Here is a 25,427-nt window from a genome sequence, read left to right as displayed (position 1 = left end):
TATAAAAAATTAATACACAGCATATCCACATTTTTGGAAAATAGAAAAGAAAAATAATAAATGAAAAAGAAATAAAGTTACCGGCTTAATCTTAATTAACCTTTATTTAATGAGGGAATTCCATTTTTTATGAAATGGACTGTCTTTAGAAATGGCCAAAAAGTATAATTATAATTATGTAATGCTTAAACACTACTTTTTATAAATTTATAAAAATTATTTATGAATAAAATAATAAAAATAAAATAATAAAATGTCATTTTTGTTTGAATTCTCAAAATTAAGATATAATGTACAAAAGAGTTAGACGTGCTTTATTTAATGTATACCTTTTATTTTATATCTGTACAAAATTTTATAAAAAATTATCTTAACATATAAAATTAAGGAATAAGGAATGTCGATTTACGTGGCAATTCCCAGACAATTAAATGGGACACTATAAAGACATACAAAATATATAATATACAACGGATAATAACACATACGCATATCTATAATAATTTCAGCATATAATTACTCACATACATATAATATCTTAATAGAGTGTATTTAATAGGGAGATAGTAATTATCATTCACTATACATATATTATTCGACGTCTGGTTTCTCTGTAACTGTAATTTTCAGCACAGACATAATATTATGGAATTAGCTCCGTCTTCATTCTCTCCGCGCGCTTCTCAATTTCAGACGCTATTTAGTGAGGATTCAGCAAAATCAAAAACCACAAATTATACCGCTGCACCGTAAATACCAACTTACATCGTGGCTTGCATTGCTCTCTATCGATGCTTCTATAAATTCTTTATTCTCCGAAACGTACTCCGCGCGCGCGCGCACGCTATATTTCCTATAAACATAAATCGTGGAGGTTCGTAAGTTATACTTTGACTGCAACATGCGAGGTTGAAGCTCTCGTAAAAAACGAGATTCGGACAAAAACATTCGATCCGATTTAACAAAAAGAACAACAAACTGACATGTTGATTTTTAAATATTATTTACGAATTGTTGCGGTAGTACTGTAACTCAAAATTCTCACCCTACTGTAAACTCGTGCAACATAACTCAACTCATAATGGTACCGTTGTATCACAACGCGGAAACTTGCAATGTCTAAACTTCAGAAATACAAGTGTACTGTCTAGAAACAAACAACTAATTAGAATCGCTAATTTTAACATTGATAACACGACCAAGTAATCAACAAGTCCGTCTGTTTTTTTGTACTTGTATCAGTGTAAAGGCCACACATATATATGAAAAAAAAGATCACTTTTTTTTATAAATCTAGGAAAACCAGAAAGATATATTCCTACAAGATATATTTACGTAAGCCAGGACATTTTATTGATGGGTGACCTATCGTAGAAAATGACAGAGAGAACGGCGAGATTTATATGTTACAAAAAGAAGGTAGCTTTGTATATATTCTCGATAAGAATGCTTTTTACACATGGATGATGATTGCAGAATGCCGTCACTGTTACGCGAGCACAAAGATGTTGCATATTAAGAGCACATAAACCTTACGCGATGCTTAATTTTTACAGGCGCCGCTTTTTCCTCATTGTAAAACTCGCATCAGCGGAAGTTCACAGAGGAATGGAAATGGGACGTCGCACGCGACGTCGTCCATGCCACCCTCTTTCATTAGGGCACCACAGTGCTGTTTGCCTCCTCCGTTGTCGGGTTGCCCGCCCCACTTATCGCTCCACCTGGTATAACCGGTTTTCGCCAACGAATCGCCCAACACAGTGACCCATTCGCCTTCCGTATAAAGGTCGTGTATACCTAAGAAGGCCTCGTTCGGATATACCGCACCCTTGATCGGTCCGGAGCGATTAAATATATCCAACAGTATCTGAAGGAAGATCGAGACAGATTACACGGCGCCTAACATTAATTAGCCTGATATAATTATGCCTTTATAATAATTATTCATTGTGACATTTTCCTAAATATATTTGTTCGAAGAAAATTAAAATCGTAAGGATGAATTGTTGTGTATTACATAATCACAATAATACCCAGCGATAGAATTAGTGACTCACGTGCTCCTCGGCAATAGAATTAACGATGGCGAGGTGGCCACCCTCCTCGTTACAGAACTTCCTCGCGTCGTTCCACGTGGCGGCCCTCGTGTGCAACTTGTGCGCGCCGATGCCTACTGTGTAACGATAATCGTCTCTCATCGGAGCGCCGCGCATGGCCACATTGCACGAGCACATCATGCCGTGCAACATCACGTTCTGAGAGTAGAACTGCTCGAGATGCTGCCGGTTCTGTTGCGTCATCCAGTCCGATTGTCCGGGGATCGTCGAGCTATTGACCGATGTCAAGCACGGGCAGCCGGATTCCGGATTATTGATGCTCGCGGCCGCGTCCTGTGCGCCCTCGTTCAGATTCGCGGAGGTTGTCTGTTCGAGGGAGCCGTATCCACTCGATGGTGCAGCCGAGACAAACGACTCCTCGTGAACGCCAAGCAGCGCGATGCAACCGACGAGTAAGAAATACACCATCATTCTTCTCGTAAATTCGTCGCTCTTCGAAGATTAGCCTTACAAAGTACTCCACCGAGAAATCTGCGGCTGAACAATCGTCAAGTTTGGAGAGTCTCTCTGGCGAAATAGAGATTCCCTTTGATGAAGACGAAGAAGTGTTGGGAACTATTTGCATTTAATAATGAGAAGAATTTATAATTAATAATAACAGGAAGTATACGAATTACTTCAAGGCAAATTACATTCAACACCGTTTTAAAATTGATGTTACATGCTTCTTCAAGCAATCATTGATTATCGAAAAAATAGACGTTTATTTTTAATATGATGAGAGAAAAATGTCAAAACTATTTGATGATAATAAAAATGATATGAGAGAGAGAAAGAGAATAATGATTAAAATTATACCATAATATTATAGGTCTTATGACAGCATGATAAACAATAAAATATATATATTAAAAGAGTTATTATGTAAGGATGTTAATACCTTGTTTGAAGAATTACACAATATTCACAAAATCTCAGAATCTGAAAGAAAATCGAAGGACCACTTTAGATTTCTGATTTATCTGGCTAGTGTGTTCGTTCTTGAACTGCACGAAGAAACCCATGCGTACCAAGCCGGGATCAAAGAAGAACTGAGGCCTGTTTGTATTATACGTCCCTACGTCCCAATCCATCTGCTCGACATACCAAAGCAGGCTAAATGACCCATCCAAAAAGACTGCAGTGTTCTATCATCAGCAATCGTTCAAGGACCGACAGCAGTGGTTCGCAAACGATGGCCTTAGAAGCTTTACATCTGTTTGTAAAATCAAACTAAATCAAACACTTGGAACGAGAAGAATGATTTCCTGGCGAATATTTTTTGACAAAGACAATATTCTTAATAAGGGAATTAATTAAATGCTACAAGATTTGATAAAGTCATTAAAAATTAGAATAAATTGACTACTAGAAAAAAATGTAAATCTATATGTTTCCTTCTTCATTTCTTTTTCTTTTATTAACGGTTTTCGATAAAGAAAGAGAAAAATATTTTAAATATTATAAATCTGATACATGTTTATACGTGATTATTTAAAATTATCATGTATTTTTCTTAAGAGAACCACTGGATCTCTGCGAGCAAGTGATAAAACATTCTCCGCCTCCTCATCCTGTTTCTCATTAAAAAATATCATTGTATAGAAATATATTATAATTCATTTAATGCTTTATGACATAAAACTAATCCAACATATGAAAATAGCATATTAATATGCGACAATTTTTGTTAGCATTAAAATTTTTGTGATTTTTTTAGGGCTAAGTCTTTTTAAAGATATTTTATGTTTTTATGATAACGAAAAATATCTCCCGCATATTACAGTAGTATTTTCCAACGTCATGCCAATCACGTTTTGCATCGCGATCAATGTATTTTCGCATATATCGATAAAAATCGTATGCGCTTGCATACGATATCTTGCAATTCGTACACAAGTGCTATTCTTAATGATAAATTTCCTAGTGCCGCGTATATAAAATATAGACCAGCCACGCGCTCGAAGTTAATCGGAAGATTTAAGATGGGCCAACCTCTACCGTGTAAACGTCTCCGGAATATAGCACTGTAAATTTCCAGGCATACAGAATCGCAGTGATTTCTCTCCTCTCCCTCTTTCTTTTCGCGACATATATATATCGGAAGAGCTGATGGCCTCAGTGGATTATAAGAACATAAATTACAAACGGTTAGATAATTGGAAAAAGTAAACTTCCTCGTGGTATTAAATGGGATTGGATTCCGGACAGACGGAACAATGTACCACTATGGCACAGTATTAAATTTGCCCCGTCTATAATATAAAAAAACAAAAATATTTGGTTGTATGTACGCAAACAAAACAACACTTTGTACTTTTCTTTTGTTTTATAATTTTTTAAATATATTAATCTGAAATTCAAATTTGATGGAAAGGTACATACATACTTACATATATTTGCATAGAAAATCTATAGTAAATCTAACATTTTTTTAATAGAGACTAAAAAAATCTAATTTACTAACATTATTTACATATGAATTTGTTTAACATTTAATTTATATATAATAACTACAGCATCATTTAGCACCAATAAATATGCAAGATTAATTATTATATTTACATGTGCAATTTTTCTTGTTAATCAATCGAAATGGATGTTATCTCTGTCTTTCGTCGAAAAGGAACGATTGATGTGGCTCAATAATCCATATCGTATTCAATTATCTTTCGTATCCTTATCAATTTACGTTCACATAGAATATCTTTTCGTTATTTGCTCCGAGAAACCATAACAATAAAGCAAACAATATGAAAGAATGAACCTGACAGCGATCTGATATAATTTTTGATATATTTTTCAGATGCGACTAAAGCCCTGCCTCGTAACTTTCTATCTCCTGTTGCTTTCGATCGTCTCGACCTATATTGCTCCTGCGTTCGGTTCTGATACACTTCGTTACAAGGTAAGCACTGTACACATTTATTGACATTAATATTATGGATATCTTCATCAAACCGCAAAATTATTTCGTTGCTTTATTGTTATATTTACTAAACGAAATGATTTCTAAAATAAAATTATAAGATATTTATCTTGTGTATTGTAATATATGATATATTTATTGCTCTAAAACAGATTTTTTAAAAATAAGGATCATTTTAAAATTATCTTAATTAAGCTAGTCTTGATAAAAAGATTGAGGAATTGAGCGATTCTTAAATCAGAAAGCAATTCAGCAATCGAATGATTAATAAGACTTTTTCGCGTCCAAGTCTTCAAACTTAAATTGGACATAATTGCTGCAATTAGTTTTAATTAATTTTCTTGCCTTCCTTATAATCGATTTTTGATAACCTTCTCTTTAACTGAAGGTGCAGCGAACGAGGCAAATCTCTCAAAAAATGAATAATTAATGCTACGTTCAAACATCACATCTGAGATAAATTCACAAATAAACGAGATCTTCGGACGGAAGATTAATGACTGAAATTAGGCTTCCTCCGGAAAGCTTTCCAGCGCTCGTTTCAATTCCAAGTCGCGACACAACTTATCGCCCGATTATACAAATCCCTCACGTCTTCGCTGTATCCTCTCTCTCTCTCTCTCGCCGTTTATTCCCTCTCTTTCTCTCGCTCGCGAACATTATTACTCGTATAAACCTTCATCTGAAAGCTGATGACCGTTAGACGAGGACTGAGGAGTACCCTCCTTACGGCAGATCTTCCTTGGCTTCGCTCCAAGGAACGGACTTCTCGCGTAACTCTCATCACCCGATAGTGATCCGTAATCCGCATTCCCCGGTATCTGTGTACATTTATCTGTGTTCATTGACATTGCGCTGTATTTACCTGAGGGAAATCGGCCGTCAGTGCACTCGGCGGGTCGAAGAGCATAACTCCGACCGTGACTCGATTCGGAAACCGGCGCGGCGCGGCGAGGCCGCGTAATCGCCCGCTCGTTTCCTCGCGCATGGGGCCGTAGGGGCTGGGGGTCGACTTCCGGCGACTTGAAGCGAACCGAATCGTCGAGGACGAATAATTCACGAGATGCTTTGAATATTTTGAACTCTTCACGGGCCATAAAGAATGTAGCGCGACTCGCCAAAGACAATCTCGACTCGAGATTCCTCGGCTTCCCAGTTCCACGAGATTACCTACGTCTTTAAAAAAGTTATCTCGTCGCTATGTGATTCTAACGAAATCTTTTATACATTACGCGACTTACTCGACGTAATATCTCTGATGGGTGGACATTCGTTATATTTCCAGCGCTCGAGACATCGTTATTTTACGGTGGACAACAATGGCGTGTCACCGGATACCGGGAATCCTCCATCCACTACGCCAACCTCGACGGATGACGGATCCGCAAGCTCGGAGAACCGGCACGTCTACAAGAGTGCGTAACCGTTAAATCCCCCGTCTGCATAAATGTCAATTAGTAATTCGTACGTCGGGTGTGCACCGTTCGGGAAGTTTAATTAAACTGTGTGTTATCTCTCCGGTCACAATTCGCCGAAATCGCGTACGTACACGTTTACCTCGTGTGTCGTCGTTAAACCAGCCCGTACGCCGCCAAAATTGCGTAAAGCACCAATCCTGCAATCAGCAAGATCGCAATGACGTAAAAAAACGCGCACATAGCTACGAAATTGTGGAGAAACGCTCGCATCGCAACGCAACTCGCAACGCGAATAAAAGAAGAGTAGCATGATATAGCAATACGATCGAAACGTGGCGGAAGAACTTTTATATAACGTATCGTTTGCACTTTTGCAGTACCTTTCTTTTCAGAACAGAAATACAATTTTCTTGCAAAACTTTATTTTGAAATCGCTCGCTGTTTAATATGCCCATTTTATTGACTCTGCTAAAACCGTCGCAAATCATAACGTGAAGCGAAAAGAGAATATTGGAAAAGCGGGAGAAATATTCCGAATCCCGAAATGATTTGGCAGTATTCTAAGGTTGCGATCTAACGGGGTTGCGGTCGCGCGGAGTGATTTATTGCAACAAGATAGAACGGTCGCATTACTGAGGATGATCGGCAATTTTGTCGTGAATGGACGCGTATATTCGCGGCGCGAGGTATTCCGCTTTCGTACATATATAAGATCCCGTCATCAATCGCGCATGTTTGTAACATACGGCTGACGGGAAACATTTGCGCGCCGCGCCGACCGTATATCCGGGGGTTGCGATCCCGATATATGCGACATATCTTCGGCGGGGATGAGTATCTCGCGGCGAGGGAGGGCGGCGTTACCGCGAAAAGACGCGAATATTTTTCCCTCTTTCAGACGACGATCCATGCCTGGTGAAGTATTGCGGCGCGGGAAAAGAGTGCCAGGTCTCCGCGGACGGCGGCGAGGAGATCGTCGCCGCGTGCGTCTGCGTTCGTAGATGCGCGCGGAGGCATCGACCGGTCTGTGCGAGCAATGGCAGGGTATACGTCAATCACTGCGAGATGCACCGCGCGGCCTGCAACGCCGGCACGCCGTTGACCACGCGAAGGCTCTCCAGATGCCTCGGCAATGGTGAGCACGTGCTGGACAATACGTCTCTATCTTATATATACATAGCGCAGAAAAGTTGCGGTATGCATGAAGGAAATATCTCTCTGAAAGCGGAGGACAATGGCATTTATACCGTACATTGTTGAGTATTTCCGATTTTAACTCCGACGAGAGAGAACTTGGTGAATGTAAGCAGACTCGGACAGGAAAAGAATTTGCTCCGTTCTCGTATACCTATGCTTTCTGACCTCGGCATTAAAGAACCACCAAGAACCACTGGTCATTTTGAACACCCAATTGTCTTTTATCGGATATAAAAATTTGTATCTTTTTAAATTTCCGATTAATATTAATAGCGATGGTAATTCTGAGAGGTAAAACGAGATTTCTTATCGGCTTGAAATCAATTCTTGTATTTTAGATTCTAGTAAAATGGAAGAACGCGCCGGAGTTTATCGACCCCGCGGCGTACACTGAACTCTATCTATATTTAATTTTAATTATCTATCTATTTAACTTAATTAATGATTGGATTTGACTTTACTTAATTACTTAACAAAGAGTTATCAGAAACCAACCTTAATGAATATAATAATAATAAATCAATTAATATACCATTATAGCTACTTTTAGGTTTTACTCGTAAATTATTAATACAATTGAAATCTTATTATCAGAAATTTTATATGTTATACGTGAGACAATATATATAATGTAATAAATTCGATTTTTTAATGTAATCTACTAATATAACTTTTTAATTAGCTATCAGTAGATTAAATTTATAAGTACAACAGCCTATAAATCTTATAAGACATATCAAATAAAGATTATCCAAATCTTTTTGCCGATACTTTTAACTTTAATTCATTGTTTACTCTACTCGAGGAAAAGAAACCACGATCTTTAGCGGGTTCACAAAACTTTGGTTTCATTATGAACTCAATAATAACTTGGAAGTTTTCTATTAATTTATGGCAGCCGCGCAGCAGCCTAGTTTGTTAAGAGTTGTAACGATAAGAAAAAAAAAAAAAGAAATGTCGTTACATGGAAACTCGAAGTTTATGATGGAATGTTCCATCATTTCTAGGTAATTACAGCGCACAGGCACGGAAGGATTTCTTCGCGTACCATGCCTCCTCCAAAGGCAAGAATATCGCCAAGTACGCTAAGTCTAAGAATAAAGTAAAGCATCATCCGGCGAGCAAATCGATCCCACGAAAGAACGGTCACGTTATCGAGGAGTGTTCGGCGCAGGAATACGAGATTATGAAAGTATGTTATCGATTTTGTTCCCCAATGTAATAATTTCCGTTTTAAGACGCAGGAAAGTTTAACGAGGGTATCTTTTTGAGTTGCAAATATAGATAACTTTATTTATCATTAATATTCCTTGGCTGTATTCGGATATAGCTTCAATAAAGAAGTTACTAGGGCATATGAAACAGAAACGGGTTTGAATTTGTTATTAAGCTATGATACGCGAATAATATTCAATCTAATCAACCTTTCTTTTATCGAATATAATGATAATTTTTAAATATGTAAATTAAAATAATTTATAAATATTTTTAAGGTAAGACGAGATTCTTGTAGTTTATAGATTTAAACTATATGGTTCGTTTAGCTTACATATATGTGTATAAATTCAGTTGGCATCGAGATTTCTTTGCGTACAAGTGCAGAAAAATGAAATATATAAAAGCACCGCGTCGATTAAAAATATCTTCCTTGAATATTTTATGATTTTTCTCGCCAGTAACACATTTTGACCAATTTTATTAAAAAGATTGTAATCAGATCATATACTATTTTATCTTTTTTATTCTATTTGTCCGCCGTAGGACAACTTACTCCTGTATAGCCACGCCAGATTAATGGCCGAGGATAATCACAGCAAGGAATACTTGGTCAGCATCATGTTTTCTCACTACGACAGAAACAATGATGGTAATTTGGAGCGGGAGGAGCTCTTACAGGTGATTTAACATTAAATATACTTTTCTTCGTATAGTGTTTCTTCATTAGCGTTTTCTCCGGAGTTTAACCAAGCTGAAAGAGAAGTACTTGCGATGAGATTTATTTGATGGTCGTTATTTTAATAGCGGTAACACGATTTTTCCATTGCGCGACCGTCCCGCGAATAACGCGCTTATAAGCTCTCTCTCGAACATTTAGATCGCTAAGGAAGAAAACATGGAGGAGCTATCCGCGGGGTGCAATTTGAGCCACATGATCAGCTACGATGACACCGATGGTGACGGCAGATTAAACGTTAACGAGTTCTACACTGCCTTCAGCAAGCTTTACAGTAAGTATCATTTGTGTGCGATTTATCATTTATCACGAGAGATTTATCTTTTGCAAGTCGATGACGAAGACAAATATTTATGTTAGTATTAGAATGTATTCAAATTAATTTAATCCTTTAAATAAATTTCTTTTATTTAAAGCAAATTTTCGAAAATTGTTCTACTTTTACATCACTGTTAAACAATTTTGTAATCTTATCGCCGCGATTAGTGTAATTTAACGCAGTGATTAACCATTTACGGACACTTTTCTTATGGTAATCTATGTTATAATGGTCTCAATGCAGAACGCATTGTCCATAGACAATGGCTTCACCGTAAATTGTCAGACCGCACACGTGACCGGCACAGTGCCATCGCGCATATATAAACGACCGCGGAGGAATTATTATGCAAAGTTTGTACAGCGAACGATCGTCCATTCAATTTGGCCGAAATATAATAACGTACACGTAATACGCGAGGGCGGTTCTGATCTGTGCAGGTGTATCGGTGGTATCGTTGGATAAATCCCTCGAAGTGAATCACATATCCGCGCGAGTCGGGGACAACGTTGAGATTAAGTGCGACGTCACCGGAACGCCACCCCCGCCTTTGGTCTGGCGCCGTTATGGCACAGACGTGGAAACCCTCAGTGAGCCGGAGGTATTCTATTCGAACGAAATAATTCGATCTCTATATCCATCACCGTTAGCTCTGTAACACCGTTGATACACCGCGTTGCTATTGAAATAACATGTAAAAAAAAAAATATATATATATATATATTTCTTCATCACTTTCTCTTTATCAAAATAAATAAAGAGAAAGTGAAAAATATCTTGTTAAAAAATATTTGTTTTCTTTTACATTTTATTATATCCTACAAAATGGAAATTAAAATCAAGATTTTTTTATTGCTATTGAATGAGCAATATTTAAAAAAATTAATTTAATGGTCTGACGGACTGATATAATTTTCATTCTAAATATCTAAATGAAAGAGGCATATTACGAGAGAATTATGATAACGCGAATGCACACTTTATAGATTCGCGTTCTCAACGATGGCAGTCTCTATCTGACAAACGTGCAGTTGGAACATGCTGGTAATTACACGTGCCACGCTCTCAGGAACCAGGACGTGGTCCAAACTCACATGCTCACCATATACAGTAAGTCTTTTAAATGGAATAATATAAATTTTAGATGGAGATATTTGGAGGCGCATTAGACAAGTCTTGATTCTGCTTGGAAAACGAAAAATTTTTCATTTATACATAGATTGTACAATTAATTTACTTTAACTATCAAAATGTAAACCAAAGTTCAATTTATATAACACATCATAATAATAATTATGTGTACCGAGATATTCTACACTTACCAGGACTATCCCTTTATCTATAAATTGCTGAACAAATTCAAATTCAATCTATTCTTAACAAAAATGTTGAGAAATAATGTTTAAGCTAAATGATTAAAAATGATTAAAAAATAAATAATTTTTACAGATATATATATATAATAAAAATATATTTTCTTCAGTCATTATCAAATCTATTATAAAGTTGGAGAAAATGTAATCTTGAAGTATAATAAAATGCTATCAATCAATTAAAGAAAATAATTGATGTTAAAAATAATCGAGAGTGACATCTCCCTCAGCCGTACCCGAAGTCAGGGTGACACCACAGTTCCAATCCAAGCGGCCAAAGGGAACGGCGAAGATGAAGTGCCACGTGATAGGTGAGCCTCTCCCGCGTGTACGATGGTTGAAGAACGACAAACCCCTAAGCGAGGATCAGCCAGACAAGTACGAAGTGATCGGGAACGGTACCAAATTGCTAATTAGGAAGGTCGATTATGCCGACACCGGGGCTTACATGTGTGAAGCGACCAGCGCTGGGGGACTAACGAGAGACATTAGCAGTTTAGTGATTCAGGAGCAGCCTACACCGAGTAAGTAAAGGGCAAACTCTTGCTTTAATGAGAACTTGTAACATTAACCCATTAGAGATATGTATATTTAATGAAGGAAATATTATTTAATTTAGTAGAAGCGTACTATTCGCATCAATATTTGCTAATAATTTTTTATTATTAATTAATTGTAACTCTCTCTCTTTAGGTACTATCATATTTTTATTTACTACCTTATCGTCTCGTCTCTTTATAATTAATATGAAAATTTTGCATGTAGTTGCGGTGGATGAAGAACGCAGATTCTTATCTTTTCACGAGTGGGGTATTTTAGTATATGAGCCATCTACGTGTCATGCGTTGCACGAGATTCATTCCACGGACATCATACCTGGTACTCAGGTACGAAATCAATATATTACCCCTTTTTCTTTTTATACCACTCTCTCGATATTTTTATCATCGTTATGCTTTACACGTTTTTAGGAATACGTCTGCGGGCCTAAAAATGTTCCCTGTTCTTGGGGACGTGCCATAAACGTTGCTGATAGATATGTATACGTTAGTCAACCGGATAAGAACCGCGTGCTTGTGATCAGCGAAGTGCAGATGATGATAATCGATGTACGTTTTCTCTTTCATTGAAACCATTCAGAATACCATCGAATAATTTCAATGTAATTTTTCAGGTAGTGGCTACGGACAAAAACCCGGTAGATCTGTGGTATGTACGAAACCTCGACTACGTCTGGGTGTTAAACTGGAGGAGCGAAATGGACGTTGGCATCAAGACCGTGCAAATAATCAAGGAAGCTGCCCAGCGAAAAAAACACCACACTATGCGACCAGAGCCTATCGATGCGCAATTCGATCTCGTGAGAGGCCTGTATATTCCACAGCAGCGAGTACGTTTATCAACGAGTTCGTTTTTTGATGTTGTGAAACTATGCAGACTTTTAAAATCGCAAATAAATCCTTTCATCAATATGTATTATTATCTATATTACAAAGACTTTTATTTCTTAGGATATAAAACACGTATTCAAATATGGTTACGTGACCCATACGAATCAGCATGGGATGTACAAGCTCGATCTGGTCAACATGAGATATACTCGTACCGTGAACTTGGCCAGCTACAACTGCGTGCCAACAAGCATGGAATTTTCCGATCTTTGTAAATATATATTTCTCATTGTATCGATATTTCTTTAATTTTTGTTTCGCCTCATTCAGATCCTGTTCGCTCCTTCAGCTTGAACGCAATGAGATTCTATTTCCAGACGGTTTTGTGATATTGGAGTGCGAAGAGCCGATCACTGGTCGACCTACCGGTCAAATACTATTAGATTACCTTACTGACAGCGTTCTCGCTCATAAACCGAGCATCCTGGGAAAACCAGCAATTTCTCCCGATTCCAGATATCTGGTTACTCTCGACAAACAAAACACCGGTGTCACTCTCGTGGTGCAGGAGATATTACGTAATATACTTCACTTTTTTGCATTTTTATTATAATAATATAAAAAAATTAGATACTTTTAAATACACTAATGAAATATTAAAGATAATATATTTATCGGAATTTTTTGATTTATTAAATTTTAAAACAATTTTTTTTATTTTAAAATAATTCCAATGTGGTGATCGAAAAATTGTTCAATTTGCATGAATAATGTATGTATAATATTGTATACATTTTTCCAGCAAGCGGACTAAAATTCGCTTTTGATGTGAAAACAACCTTAAATATCAGCGACATTGCCTTCTATCCATCGCAAACGACACATAGTTACGACATATACGCTTCATCGACAGACAAAGAAGATATCCTCTTTCTAGATTTAACTACTGGTGAGATAATCCTTTTTATTCTCATTATAAGAAAAATATTTCATAATCCAATAATTCCTTTTATTTTTCGCGAATAATGAAATCATGCAATTAACATCATATCCAACATCATCTAAATAATCTAAATTTCAGATTAAAATGTCTATTTCAAATTTGCTAAAACATATTTCTCTTATTAAAATTTCGCTCGTTTACTCCAAAAAATGCATTACATATATGTATATTTTAAACGAAATTTTCTTTAATTTTATTATATCTTCTCCTTAAACTCTTTGCAGGATGATCGTCTCAAATGTAAAGCAAACTAACTAACTAACTTTGTCTTTCCAGGAAAAGTGGAAATGATAACAGGCGTGGGGAAGGCAACACCACCACATCTCACCAAATGGGGTAATCCGAACAGACCGATAATACAAAGCGGTATATTTGGTCGATATATGGTAAGCCCCTCCAACCAGGCGCTCTTTGTTCTCAACGGGGAGACCCGTACGGTGAATTGCGAGATTGGTGGCCTTATACATCCCGGCGCGATTGTTTGGTTCACTGTTTCGTTGCGCTAATGAATGTAGCTTCGTGACGACGACAATACGAGACGTATATAAATTGATCATAGAGATCCGAGTGGGTACCAAAGCCAATACCGAAAAACTTTAGGTGGAATTAAAGCTAACATATTATTATAGAGAAATAAACTGTGCGATAAATGCTTTCATCTTCCCTAGATAGTTTTTAAAATAAATGCCTCACGTTTAAATATTTTTGCATTATGACTGCACCATAACTGGAAAAAAACCAGCAATGCTATCTCAAAGAAATGTCCGAAGTAATGGCAAAGATATAGTGTCAATGGTAGATAACTGTAATATGTCAAATTAATTACTAAATTGTATTTAAATCTATATTAATTATATAATCTATATATCAATCAGATGAAATTATTTAATTGTGTATTAGTAAAATATTAATTAAAATAAATGATAAAATATAAAATTATGGAAGACGATATAAAATAAGTTAGTCTCTTTGAACCAATCTCTAATTTCGAAGAACAGAAGTTTATAATTGTTACGTAGACAGTTTTATTAATATCTTTTAAAGTATTATTATATACATATTGTCAAAATAATGTGAAACCATTTAATAAAACTTTCATATTATTGAAAAGAATTTCAGTATTCGGACAACAGTATCGCACTTTTGGAATTGTCATAATATAAATTAAATGTAAATTGTTACCGATACATATCAAATGTCAACTGCCAAACTGTCAAATATTGTTAACAAATTATATCATTGTTATATCTTTGGTCGGCAGGCAGTCATAATGCAAAGAATTTAAACTAATGTATTTCAGATCAAATCAGATTTAAATGTCACAGACACTTGAAAATTATCACCATGCGATGATTAAAAAACGACAATTGATGTAAAGTAGTTATAGTAATTGAAAAAATGAAAATTTAAATTGTACCAATTTCAATTTTTAATACATCTGGACACGATACATCCATGTTGAGAATGTTTATCTAGAGAAGATGAAAAGAGTTGTAACATCGAGTGCATGAGAATAACGATGAAAAACATAAACGACGAAGAAACGGCCATAATAGAAGAACAGAGTAATATTAAGCTATACATAATGTTATGTAATATGAAGATTGAAGTGTAAACAAAGCTAGCATCAAGTGCGTATGTTGAGTGGGGCAGATGCACCAGTGAGGATGGCCGTTTAAGAGAGAAGAAATATTCTATTATAAATAATTTAAAGGTGTACTTTTTTCCTACAAGTACAAATTGTTTCGTTGTTCTTAGTTCCTCTTAGGTATCGTATAAAACAGTTTCAAGTTTAGAATTTCGAGTATTAACAACATAGCATTTAAAAAATGACTATTTGAGATTAATAACGAGAAGAGGTATAAACTAGAGTAAATAACTGCTTTAATCCATAACTGTATAATAATTATTATATAACTGTACACAATGATTCATATTATCTCACGTTCTCAGTTAAAAAAAAATATCTAGACTTTATATATAACTTTATATATAACAAAAATAACGAAATATGATGTGGTTATTTAGTGCTACAAGATCATTCGCTGATACACCTACCCTACAAGAAAATATCGAATTCAGTTGAATGTATTACTGCGCATAATATGCCGTGAAAGTGTATAAATTTTTATGATCGAAGGATTCGAAGACATTCTCATATCATTTATGAATCAAAGTTTCAAAAGAAAAACTTGACAACAAATTGCTTGTTTCGTAGCTTTAGTTGCAGCAGTAGCAACATTTTTTCTTAGCTCTATTAGAAGTTAATTATTGATATGCTCTACATTACCGATTTGGAAGAAATTGGATTCCTCTGCCGACTCTTGAATTACTCTGTATTATCAATTGTCGAATTACAGAATATTAGTCGCTACAGTTTTCGTTATCACTGTCGTAATGTCGAAGTACCAATACACAGTGTCCTAAAATTTATGAATAAAAGTATATTAGGAAAATTGGCAGAATACTAAATAAAAACTTATATTTTTATCATTTCTGAATATTTCATATGTATTTTGGCAAAATTTCGTGACGCTTACGTATGCGCTTAGTGCATCCAAACGAATTTGCTACAAGAGATTAAAAAGGCCAGAACTGTACGATTCGGAGAAAATCGCTCGATGGCGATAGCATTCTTTTATATTTATACTACATAAAGTATCGAGAAACTTCGAGTCGGTTTTACAACATTTGACAAACAGAAATGTTTAGGAACCGAGTCTAGGTGCGCATACGCGTCATCAAGTTACAATGTAGCGTGTTATAACAATTTATACTTTATAGCAATTCGAAAAATGTAACGTGAAATATCAGTATTACACCGATGCTGTGCTAATGCGAGCGTGTGTTGAACTGCGATTAGTGTCTTGTAATAAAATTGCAATATACATATATAACTAATTTAATAAATAACCCATGAACGTGATTGCGTTTCATAAAATGTGTATATTCTGTTTCGCTTTACAATCCTCTTGATCTCTCACTTGGATAACGAAGGAATATCGGATAAGCGCAACATTTTGTTATTGATAAGCGTATATCCTCCCGCTCCTCTGCTCAGATAAAGAAGAAAGCATGGCGAAGCGTGACATTCCGCCTTTGGTGAGTGGTGATTCAAGTTTGATTTCAAGTATGACACGTCCACCTTTATTCACTAATAAATTACGTGTTTAGAATTCTCGAGTTCTACATTTAACGGTCTACTGTACAAATTCGACATACGTTTACAATATATGCAGTACAAATATGCTCAGTTCTCTCAGTATTCGCGAAATAGGTCAGGCCTAAGTTGCGCTAACGTAAAACGCCACCGGCAAAGTACTGATTGCGAGGACATCCGAAAAATCATCGAATAACAAGTCACGAAAGAAACGCACACGGCGACAGTTATCGATATTTCACATAATCGAGCGCAAATCGGCGCGTGTATGGAAGTACGCCTTCCATTGCACTTTTAAAAGATAAAATAACCCTAGCAGAGACAGCAGAAAGGGAGATGGATGCGCAGGGGGAGAGAAGACAGAAGCGCAACAAAATGGATAAAGGAAAAGTTGCAAACGTATAAAGTATGCGAATAAACCTTCGCGATGTGTACACATGGAAGAACGCAAATATCAATCCCCCTTTTGTCACACTCCATTCTTTTACCACCAGCTCTGTTCTTTCTTTGTTCCTTCTTTGACTGCTCGACTTGGTCTATCGGCTACCAAGGTAAATACACCACTTGTTATATATTGCACGGTTTCAAGTTGGTCCCTTGTCGACTATAAAACAATATGTATGCATTGCTAAAATCCTCATCTTGTGGCTTCTGCCTACTCGTAATCTCATCATTATAATAATACCACACGTCTGTGCGAGGATTCTTCGCATACGCCGTATAATGGCCCGCGGACACGCCTGAAATTCATTTGACATGTAATAAAGCATTCAATTTTATTTACCTAAACGTTTCAATTATTTTTGGACGAATAATATTTAATTTTAGACGATCGAAGATATCGAAAAGATTTTTTTAAAGATAAAAGTATACTAGTTATTTAAAAAATATTTAAACTTTTTTCGCCGTATTGCTACTCCCATATGAATAACTACAATAATCTCTATTCATATCTATTTAAAGATGTATGTCAATACTCAGTTTCCAACATTCTTATAATAAAATGCTTTCTGAAATGATGCAACAAAAAGAGATTTATCACTTTTACAAGTTTTGATAAGCTTACGTACCTCCAAAGTGGCATACGCAGGCATAGAGATCATAAAGGTGGCGTCCTACACTCAGACCCACCAAAGGGAATGTGACCTTGTCGTCTAGCTTCATACTCGCGCATTCGTAAAACACAAATCTATAGATCCGAAATAATGCGTGAGTCATCCATGATAATAGAACATTTGTAATATCCATCGATCTGTAGAGCTTACGTAGAGCATTTTTATTTTGATATAAATTTTACATACCGTTTAAGATATACGATGAGGAACTTAGGATATCGATGTACCGTCAACGTTTTCGTGGCACATTGATTACATCCACATTTCGGACAAAACCAAGGATTATGTTCGTCTAAAGTTTCGCTAAAAAAAAGTATTAAAATTATATAAAACACCAGTAATATATCTATCAGCAATTAAATTAACATAGTGTAAAGCAATTGGCATATTTATTTTACTCCAGAATGCCTTAATTAATAAGCAACTCATAAAGATCAATACCTTTGACTAAATGCTTGAAGGCAATCATAAAGAGACAGTGGATGGTGCGGCCGTTGCTTGCTGACGCTAACATGATCGACAGGATGCAGAATCTTAGGAACATATTCGGTATAACGAACCGCAAGCGTATCACCGTTCTGTAGCGCTACCATTCCCGTCTCAGGCACACTACATCCTGTACAATGCGCCGTATACATACATCGTGAACAATGGTGACCCTGCAAAACAATTTTTTTTGTAAATTAATATGGCAATATATATTTAATAATTCAGACTCATGTTAAACTATTTGAATGTATCAACAGCTATATTATTTTGTATTTAAAAATGTGTAATTATTTCTTTGACAAGATATATTTTTTACATTTTATAAAATTTAACTGTTTCGGTTATTGCGACAAATAAATCATCTACATTTTAATAAAGAAAGGAGAAGAACGCTTTAAAACATTTGTAGCATCAAGTAGACCACAGCTTAAATCTAATAAGAATATCTCACCTGGCCATCGACGAAATGAATCGTGTAGTGTCCTTCATGTGGCACATTCTTCTTGATGATATCATATAAATCCCGTGCATTTACTCTTGACGGGAGTCGTATCAGGTGCGGATAACCGAAAAGCTTTGTACCTTTGCGGTTATTCGTCGTCTCGTTCGTCGTATCGTGCCTCAACACCAAAGGTACGTTCAAGATACGTACAGTGGGCCTAGGTCGACCAGTTTGGTCTATCTTCGTAAACGACGAGGCTGTCATGTACGTGGAACACATCGGACACATTTGGGGCTCCGTTTGATTTTTGAAATAGTTCTGTAAAATAATGCAAAAGCTTGGGCTTTGCTTGAAATGGTTTCAATTTGCGCGACGATTTTGTACGATAGCAAAAGCTTTGTTTTCTGTTAAAACAAAACAAAGCAAAAATTTGATCGATAATAATAATAAGATAACACCCTCAGGTTTAACGGCAGCATCAGATTAGTCTGAATTGAGTTCCAGGTATGACTACCAGGCTTGTGGATTATACTGAAAAAGCGGATTATACGAGATTCCATCTTCACGTTTCCAGTCGCCTCTGCTTTAAAAAAAGCGTCCCCGGCATTTTGGAGAACGCAAAGCTCTTTCTGGTTCTCGTACGCATCATTACGATGCCGTCCGGCTAGAACGTTTAACAATCTTATCTCAGACCTTCCCGAGGTGAAAATAATGACAATGAATGTCTCGTTTGTGCACCCCTCCCACTAGATTGACACTGCCGTCTTTAATCATCATTGGGATGATCGCAATTACAATCAAATAGGATAGAAAATATATTGATAAAATATAAGTATTTAATTCTAATTTGATAATAAAGACAGAAAATTGTTATTAAAACTGTTAAAATTGTTATTAAATATTTTCTTTCATTACACTTACTTAAACAACATGATAAACTCTCACCTCGATGCACGGATCGCACATGATGAAGTTACAGCTGTTTCCGCTGTGCCTCTTCAAATCGCCATCCAATTCCTCAAGACATATCATGCACGGCACTTCCTCGCCTGTGACTGTACATCTTTGGCAAGAATCCATCTCCGTTGGGCGGTCTCCTCCGCCATCGGACAATGAAGTGTACGCATCGGGAGGTTCCGTGAGTTCAAAGGCGTATATCGATCGATTCGTATCATTGACGTGTCTCAAGAGTGTATTGTCGTCCTTAAATTTAAAACCTTGATGTAGAATCCAACAGAGTGATGTTTCCGCCTAAGTACGATAAGCTACAGCAAGCAAGTAATTCCCGAAACCTACGGTGCAAGGGGAAAATAATATAGTCAAAAAGCAACTACGGTAAGAGACCGGCAGCTTTGGTGAAATTACAAAAAAAAAAAAAAAAAAGAGAGAGAGATAGGAGAAAAGAAAGAGATACAAATAGAGAACAAAGAGAAGAATTGTAGTGAGCCTGTACGATGAAATGTAGCCCCGTAACTATATTTTCACGTTACGAGAATGTTCTTCCACAAAATTTCTTTAGGAGAGTAGTATCGGCGATAATCGATCCTAATCGACATACCACCTTCTTAACTCTCCAATTATTTCCTAACAGCGTATTATCTATTGATTTGTATAAAGCTCTCGATTGTGCAAAGCGATAATTAATACCTAGATTATATTTATTCCTTCTTACCAGAATTATAATTTAAATAAGGATAGTCACAGACCAATACGAGCCGGTAAACACAGACGTCCTGCCTATGATACAGTATATCCCATAGTGTCGTAAACATTGGAGGAATGTTTCCACCCTTATACTCTTCAACCAACATATACAAGTGTTGACTGTTAGCTTGTAACAATGCAAGCCTAGCTGTAGTTATAGCTGTACTGGCTTGACTATCTTTATTTATATTTCTTTAAACACGCGTGCAAATCAATCTTTATATAGTTTAAAATCATATTTTTTAAAGGTTATCGATAATGCTAAATTCTTATAAAATAGCGTCACTACTGAAGACTTTTATATCTACATACAATTAAATTACATTACTATTAAACAAAAACTACTGGTCAATTTATCGTTAGTAATGTAATTTGTATGACACATTTTTGTTCAATTATTTATAAAGCAAATAATCACTAGCAAAGATTATCAACACAAAAAAAATCTTCATTAAAACAAGTTCAGTTTTCAATAAAGGAACAAACATATTTGTTCATACCCACCAGAATCTTCGCTATATGATTCTCTAACACCTCCGCGAGTGCAATATTCGTCACCGAAATATCTTCCTTGCCAAGCGTTTTTAATAACTCCTCTTTCAATTTCCCAATTCGAGACTGCTTATTTAAGGAAATAACACATCTCATAGGTTGTTCACCGTTCGCAGGAATATAAGTGACATTCAACTGCCTCTCCATAGCGTGAGGTAGCGGTACCGATAAATACATAAAAGGTTCATATGTAACAGAAACGTGATTACAAACTGAACACACGACCTGCAACATATTTAAATCATAAATATTCAGTGGCATTGCAACAATGTTTCCAAATACTATCTCAAATATTACGACTAAAGAAAAATTTATTCTAAATTAAACAAAAAATTGATGGTTGAGAATACCGGTTAATTTTAAAAATTTCGTTTATAAAAAACATATATATTTTATGTAGAAAATTGTAAATTGTGAAAGTAGCATGAAACCTGCCTCTTACATTTTTTAAGGCAAGATGGAAAATCTACTGTGATTTAATATGGGAGATTTTTACAGTAAATACCGATGATTTGTGGTATCAACTCCAACGTATAATCTCCACATAGGTAAAATATCATTAGCAAAGTTCTTACCGTACTCTTGAATTGGCCTTGAAAAGTGTCAACAATAATACTCCTATTTGATCGCAAGTGCTTCGCCCAGTGTTTATCCGCTTCGAGCTCATCCTGCGCGGCGATAGCGCCGTTTCCATAATTCTGCGGAATCCGCGAGCATTGGGTACTTTCACTGCCAAGACCCTCATGCTTGTGATTTTTCTCCTGATCGTCTAGTCTCATGCGTTTCACGTTACACTTTTCCAGACCGCTATCGTACTCGATGTCAGATCCGGTCGACGCAGGGTCGAGACTACCGTTGACCTTCTGGACATTCACTTCCTTTATGCGTTTGATACTAACGCTCTTATTATCAAAGTCATGATTTTCCATGAGATTTGAATTATCCAACGGCATCCTGCGGACATTGTCCTTAGGAAACTTCTGCGAGTCGTAATGAATTTCATTATTACACTCTTGTTGCGTTACTAAGAAATTGGCATTACTCGTCTTAGCCTCTTTATGAATGTCGTATAAACTGCCATATTTAGGCACGCTTTTCGATAATTCAATTAAAGTGTCTAATCTCAAGGATCGCGTCGGAGTAACTTCATTTGCACCGTCCTCGTTCACCTTGTTGTGAATAAAAGTATTCGATCTCGCCTCGATAGTTTCATCCGAATCTAACGTCTCCTCATCTTCGCCATTTAACGGTGAATCTCTCGGTGAATTCGTGATACTATCAAGCTCTCCAATCGATGAATCGAACTCTTAAAAAATATCGAAAAATTACATTTCAAAATCTAAGAGACAACATCTGAAAGATGTAATATTTTACATTGTATAAATTTCCTACCTCTTGGCGAACCAGCCATAGTCACGTTGGGGCTATTTGGACATTCCGGTGACAAACACTCGTACATTTCCAAAAGATCTGAATTACAATTGGAGTTAGCCGTGGCAGTGACAGGGGAAAGGGTCTTTCCATTTGAGTTTTCAATAGAATTAAAAGAATTGGCAGTGGTCGTAGATAGTGGAACTTGACTATTCTTGGCACACTTGGCCATATTCATTTGTTCGTGGAGGGAATCCAACAAAAGCGCCAGAAATTCTTGACAATCATGCTGTTAAACATATACGATACACAAACTTATATAGAACAATAATTAACAAATAACTGATGAAATATATTAACAATTACACCCCCTTACCTGTCTATAATCCTTGAATTGTGAATGGTAAGCACCTAAAGTCTGTTTGAATTCTGTTGGTCTGAGTACACTGTATCTGCCAGACCACATTTTCCCAAGGAGTACGCTAAAGTGTGCCATTAACGATCCAGGTGGAGGCAGTTTCTCTCCTCGCTGCTGTAAATCCAAGAAATGTCGTAGAACAGGCGGAGTCGCGGTCAAACACTGCAATCCAGCTGCCATAAAACAGGTATTACCCAAGTTACGAAGTCCGCACACGCCTGCAGGCAGAACAACTACCTCTGAAAGTATTTATAGACAAAGGATAAAAATATATCATGCATCGTCATCGATTTTACATTCCGGACATTACGTTACATACACTCACCCATTGGCGAGTCATCGTGGGAATCTCCAGCCTCTGCAAAGATATTATTAAGCGCGGGTGTGCCAGGCGGCAGAAACGGACCATGTTCTATGCCAGTTCCAGAATCAATAGGATCGGCACCGATATCCGTGAAATCATTTAATCCAGGTGGTGGAGGAAGAGGAATCGCATAATCTGATGTTGAACTGTTCGCTTCAGTCCTGAGAAAGTTGAAAAAAATTAGTCACGGACAATGCACGGACAGCCTCGGTTAAATCAAGTGATTCTTATTGATGCGCGAAATATCTACAGCCACACAAATATCAATAATTGTACCTAATAATAATTTATAAACTTGTGTACTTCGTAACAAAGACATTGTGCAATTAGACAAATTATAGAAAAAATATCTTTACCATGTATCTTCAATGCCCATATTAACTTCGGACGAAAGAGCTTTATCTTCTTGCAGCGTGAGAGCCTGATCTAAGGAAGAAGTCAAGGGGCTAAGACCAGTAGATTCTAACGCCTCCGATATCTCTGGTACGTCAGGCAAGTGAAAAATTCCAGATGTTCCAATCATTGAAATATTTTCAGCCTCTGTGACATCCACCTTATTGTCCATTCAGATAACAAGCCACAATGCAGTCTGAAACAAGAATTACAATCCTGAATTTTAATTATTTATCGGTAACTTCATTCTTTTTTTCATCATTTCATATATATATATATATATATATATATATATATATATATATATATATATATAGTATATATATAGATGTAGTATTTTATTTTTTATAGATTTCATTGTATTAATCAATTTCGATGACTAATGTTTCTAAAAGAAAGACAAAGACGTAACAAAACATCGAATATTGTTGTACAAAGCGGGAGAGATCAGCGATATTAGCATTCTAACGGAAGTTTCGCGACCAAGATACGAATACCGCAATTTCAATCGGAGCACACCGCTACATCGTAGCTTACGATCACGAGATACATCCGCGCATCGACCTCGCAGATCGTGTCGGATTCGTTTCTCTCTCCGTGTCCTCGCGCGGGAAGCGGGAAGGCCACGAAGGAGCTGACAAAAATTCCGCAAACGGCGCAAACACACGTTGTGCGCTGTACCTCGGTGACTCAAGTCGCTCTATCGTCCTAACCTGATACGCCCCGATTTCGCGCGATATCGCGAAGCGCGTCGCGTCCCGTACGTGCCCGCGCCGCGTGCACGGCGAACGACGATTATCGCAGCAACGTGTGGATTATTTTCACGCACGTGCGAACGTGATACGCGCGCGAAACCGACGGACACGTTCAATATGGAAGTGAGCGGGTTCTCGAAAGTACGGTCGGGCGATAGAGTGCGAGCGATGAACGACGAACGTGTCGCGAGCGCGCCGTTGCGCGTCGTGGTCGTGTCCTCGTGCCGCTGTATCTGTCGCGTTCGTCCGTCTGTCACGTCGATGGGTTCGTCCTCGGGTACCGTGAGATCGCGAAAATCACAAACGGGATCCGGGATCAGGCTACTTACACCGTGAGATAAGCGAGCCCCGCGCCCCGAGAACGTCTACACCGCCATTGCAGCGAACAGCCGGAACAACGTGAGCGTGATCGGTAGATGCGCGCGGGATGCGAATCCGTCTACGGCGCCTCGGGAAATGGACGATGGACGTGTTTTCTCGTCACGCTGGCCGGGGAATCGGGGGGAATCGCGCGAGTCTACAAAACACCGCACAACACTGCCGGAACGATCATGGCGGCCCCGCTTGACGACAAACGGTATCGGTCCGGTGTCGGAAGGGATGGGAAGGAGGGAGAGAGAAAGAGAGAGAGCCGTTCGAAGCGTCGTCTACGTCGCCAAAGAGAAACCTGAGAGAGGCCATCCCGGCCTTCGTGTGTTGCTGTGTTGCATTTTCCGACGCGCCGCCTGAGAAAATGCAACTCAACTACGTCGTATCGCTCGGTAACCGCACATGGTTTGCGTCCGTGCTAGGTTCGTGCCGAAGCCGAACTAGCCAGCTGGAGGGGATATTCTGGCCGCGGCGGCCGCGCTTCCATCTTGCGTATTCCAATTAATAACGAATTACGATAATTAAAATTACAAAATTAAGATTACATTCTTCAAAATTATTACGAACTTTGTATCTCATAATTTTGAAAAATATAATCGTAATTTTATAATTTTA

At 37.3% G+C, this 25,427-nt stretch overlaps 3 protein-coding genes across 14 annotated transcripts in view; 1 reads left to right on the top strand and 2 right to left on the bottom strand.

The window, feature by feature from the left end:
* The window catches only part of LOC112467425 (follistatin-related protein 5-like), a 33,813-nt gene extending 19,403 nt beyond the window's left edge, over positions 1 to 14,410 (top strand). For all 5 annotated transcript variants that reach the window (XM_025036049.1, XM_025036050.1, XM_025036052.1 and 2 more), the window contains 16 exons: positions 4,903 to 5,004; positions 6,311 to 6,440; positions 7,342 to 7,578; positions 8,648 to 8,832; positions 9,402 to 9,536; positions 9,736 to 9,868; positions 10,354 to 10,514; positions 10,900 to 11,023; positions 11,517 to 11,810; positions 12,052 to 12,173; positions 12,258 to 12,395; positions 12,461 to 12,676; positions 12,798 to 12,948; positions 13,055 to 13,255; positions 13,480 to 13,626; positions 13,957 to 14,410. In XM_025036049.1, the coding sequence (XP_024891817.1) occupies positions 4,903 to 5,004; positions 6,311 to 6,440; positions 7,342 to 7,578; positions 8,648 to 8,832; positions 9,402 to 9,536; positions 9,736 to 9,868; positions 10,354 to 10,514; positions 10,900 to 11,023; positions 11,517 to 11,810; positions 12,052 to 12,173; positions 12,258 to 12,395; positions 12,461 to 12,676; positions 12,798 to 12,948; positions 13,055 to 13,255; positions 13,480 to 13,626; positions 13,957 to 14,186 (2,706 nt within the window). In that variant the 3' untranslated portion in view covers positions 14,187 to 14,410. The remainder of the gene's footprint in view (positions 1 to 4,902; positions 5,005 to 6,310; positions 6,441 to 7,341; positions 7,579 to 8,647; positions 8,833 to 9,401; positions 9,537 to 9,735; positions 9,869 to 10,353; positions 10,515 to 10,899; positions 11,024 to 11,516; positions 11,811 to 12,051; positions 12,174 to 12,257; positions 12,396 to 12,460; positions 12,677 to 12,797; positions 12,949 to 13,054; positions 13,256 to 13,479; positions 13,627 to 13,956) is intronic.
* On the bottom strand, positions 336 to 3,366 carry LOC112467426 (hemolymph lipopolysaccharide-binding protein-like). Of its 6 annotated transcripts, none has more exons than XM_025036056.1 (4): positions 3,128 to 3,366; positions 2,998 to 3,038; positions 2,058 to 2,672; positions 336 to 1,867 (listed from the first exon to the last, which is right to left on the bottom strand). In XM_025036056.1, the coding sequence occupies exons 3-4, from the start codon at positions 2,526 to 2,528 to the stop codon at positions 1,571 to 1,573; spliced, it is 768 nt and encodes a 255-aa protein (XP_024891824.1). In that variant the 5' UTR covers positions 2,529 to 2,672; positions 2,998 to 3,038; positions 3,128 to 3,366; the 3' UTR covers positions 336 to 1,570. The 6 variants fall into 6 exon arrangements, with proteins under 6 accessions (XP_024891824.1, XP_024891827.1, XP_024891828.1 ...); XM_025036059.1 differs by having other exon boundaries at positions 2,058 to 2,624; XM_025036060.1 differs by having other exon boundaries at positions 2,058 to 2,594.
* Positions 14,411 to 16,278: 1,868 nt separating the features above from the next.
* On the bottom strand, positions 16,279 to 25,064 carry LOC112467424 (ubiquitin carboxyl-terminal hydrolase 6-like). 3 transcript variants are annotated; one of them, XM_025036046.1, is made up of 13 exons: positions 24,773 to 25,064; positions 23,652 to 23,884; positions 23,257 to 23,456; positions 22,890 to 23,170; positions 22,535 to 22,802; positions 21,718 to 22,448; positions 21,095 to 21,367; positions 19,832 to 20,089; positions 18,896 to 19,204; positions 18,397 to 18,614; positions 18,142 to 18,258; positions 17,911 to 18,029; positions 16,279 to 17,580 (listed from the first exon to the last, which is right to left on the bottom strand). In XM_025036046.1, exons 2-13 carry the CDS (start codon positions 23,858 to 23,860, stop codon positions 17,408 to 17,410), a joined length of 3,156 nt encoding a protein of 1,051 aa, XP_024891814.1. In that variant the 5' UTR covers positions 23,861 to 23,884; positions 24,773 to 25,064; the 3' UTR covers positions 16,279 to 17,407. The 3 variants fall into 3 exon arrangements, with proteins under 3 accessions (XP_024891814.1, XP_024891815.1, XP_024891816.1); XM_025036047.1 differs by having other exon boundaries at positions 22,890 to 23,149; XM_025036048.1 differs by lacking the exons at positions 23,652 to 23,884; positions 24,773 to 25,064 and having other exon boundaries at positions 23,251 to 23,339.
* Between the last annotated feature and the right edge of the window lie 363 nt (positions 25,065 to 25,427).

This window comes from Temnothorax curvispinosus, unplaced genomic scaffold, assembly GCF_003070985.1.
Source record: "Temnothorax curvispinosus isolate PA1 unplaced genomic scaffold, ASM307098v1 QBEX01017313.1, whole genome shotgun sequence".
Classification (NCBI taxonomy): Eukaryota; Metazoa; Arthropoda; class Insecta; order Hymenoptera; family Formicidae; genus Temnothorax; species Temnothorax curvispinosus.
Note: the sequence above shows the minus strand (reverse complement) of the source record. Positions and strands in the feature narration are given on the sequence as shown.

What these genes read in the sequence shown, in the direction of transcription:
- LOC112467426 (XM_025036054.1), bottom strand. Translation starts at nt 2,528, where the DNA reads ATGATGGTGTATTTCTTACTCGTCGGTTGCATCGCGCTGCTTGGCGTT. An exon ending in ATTCTATTGCCGAGGAGCAC is followed by an intron (nt 1,868 to 2,057) that starts GTGAGTCACTAA and finishes ATCTTCCTTCAG; the next exon opens with ATACTGTTGGATATATTTAA.
- LOC112467424 (XM_025036046.1), bottom strand. Translation starts at nt 23,860, where the DNA reads ATGGACAATAAGGTGGATGTCACAGAGGCTGAAAATATTTCAATGATT. An exon ending in CCACGATGACTCGCCAATGG is followed by an intron (nt 23,171 to 23,256) that starts GTGAGTGTATGT and finishes AAATACTTTCAG; the next exon opens with AGGTAGTTGTTCTGCCTGCA. An exon ending in TTCATTTCGTCGATGGCCAG is followed by an intron (nt 18,615 to 18,895) that starts GTGAGATATTCT and finishes ATTGTTTTGCAG; the next exon opens with GGTCACCATTGTTCACGATG.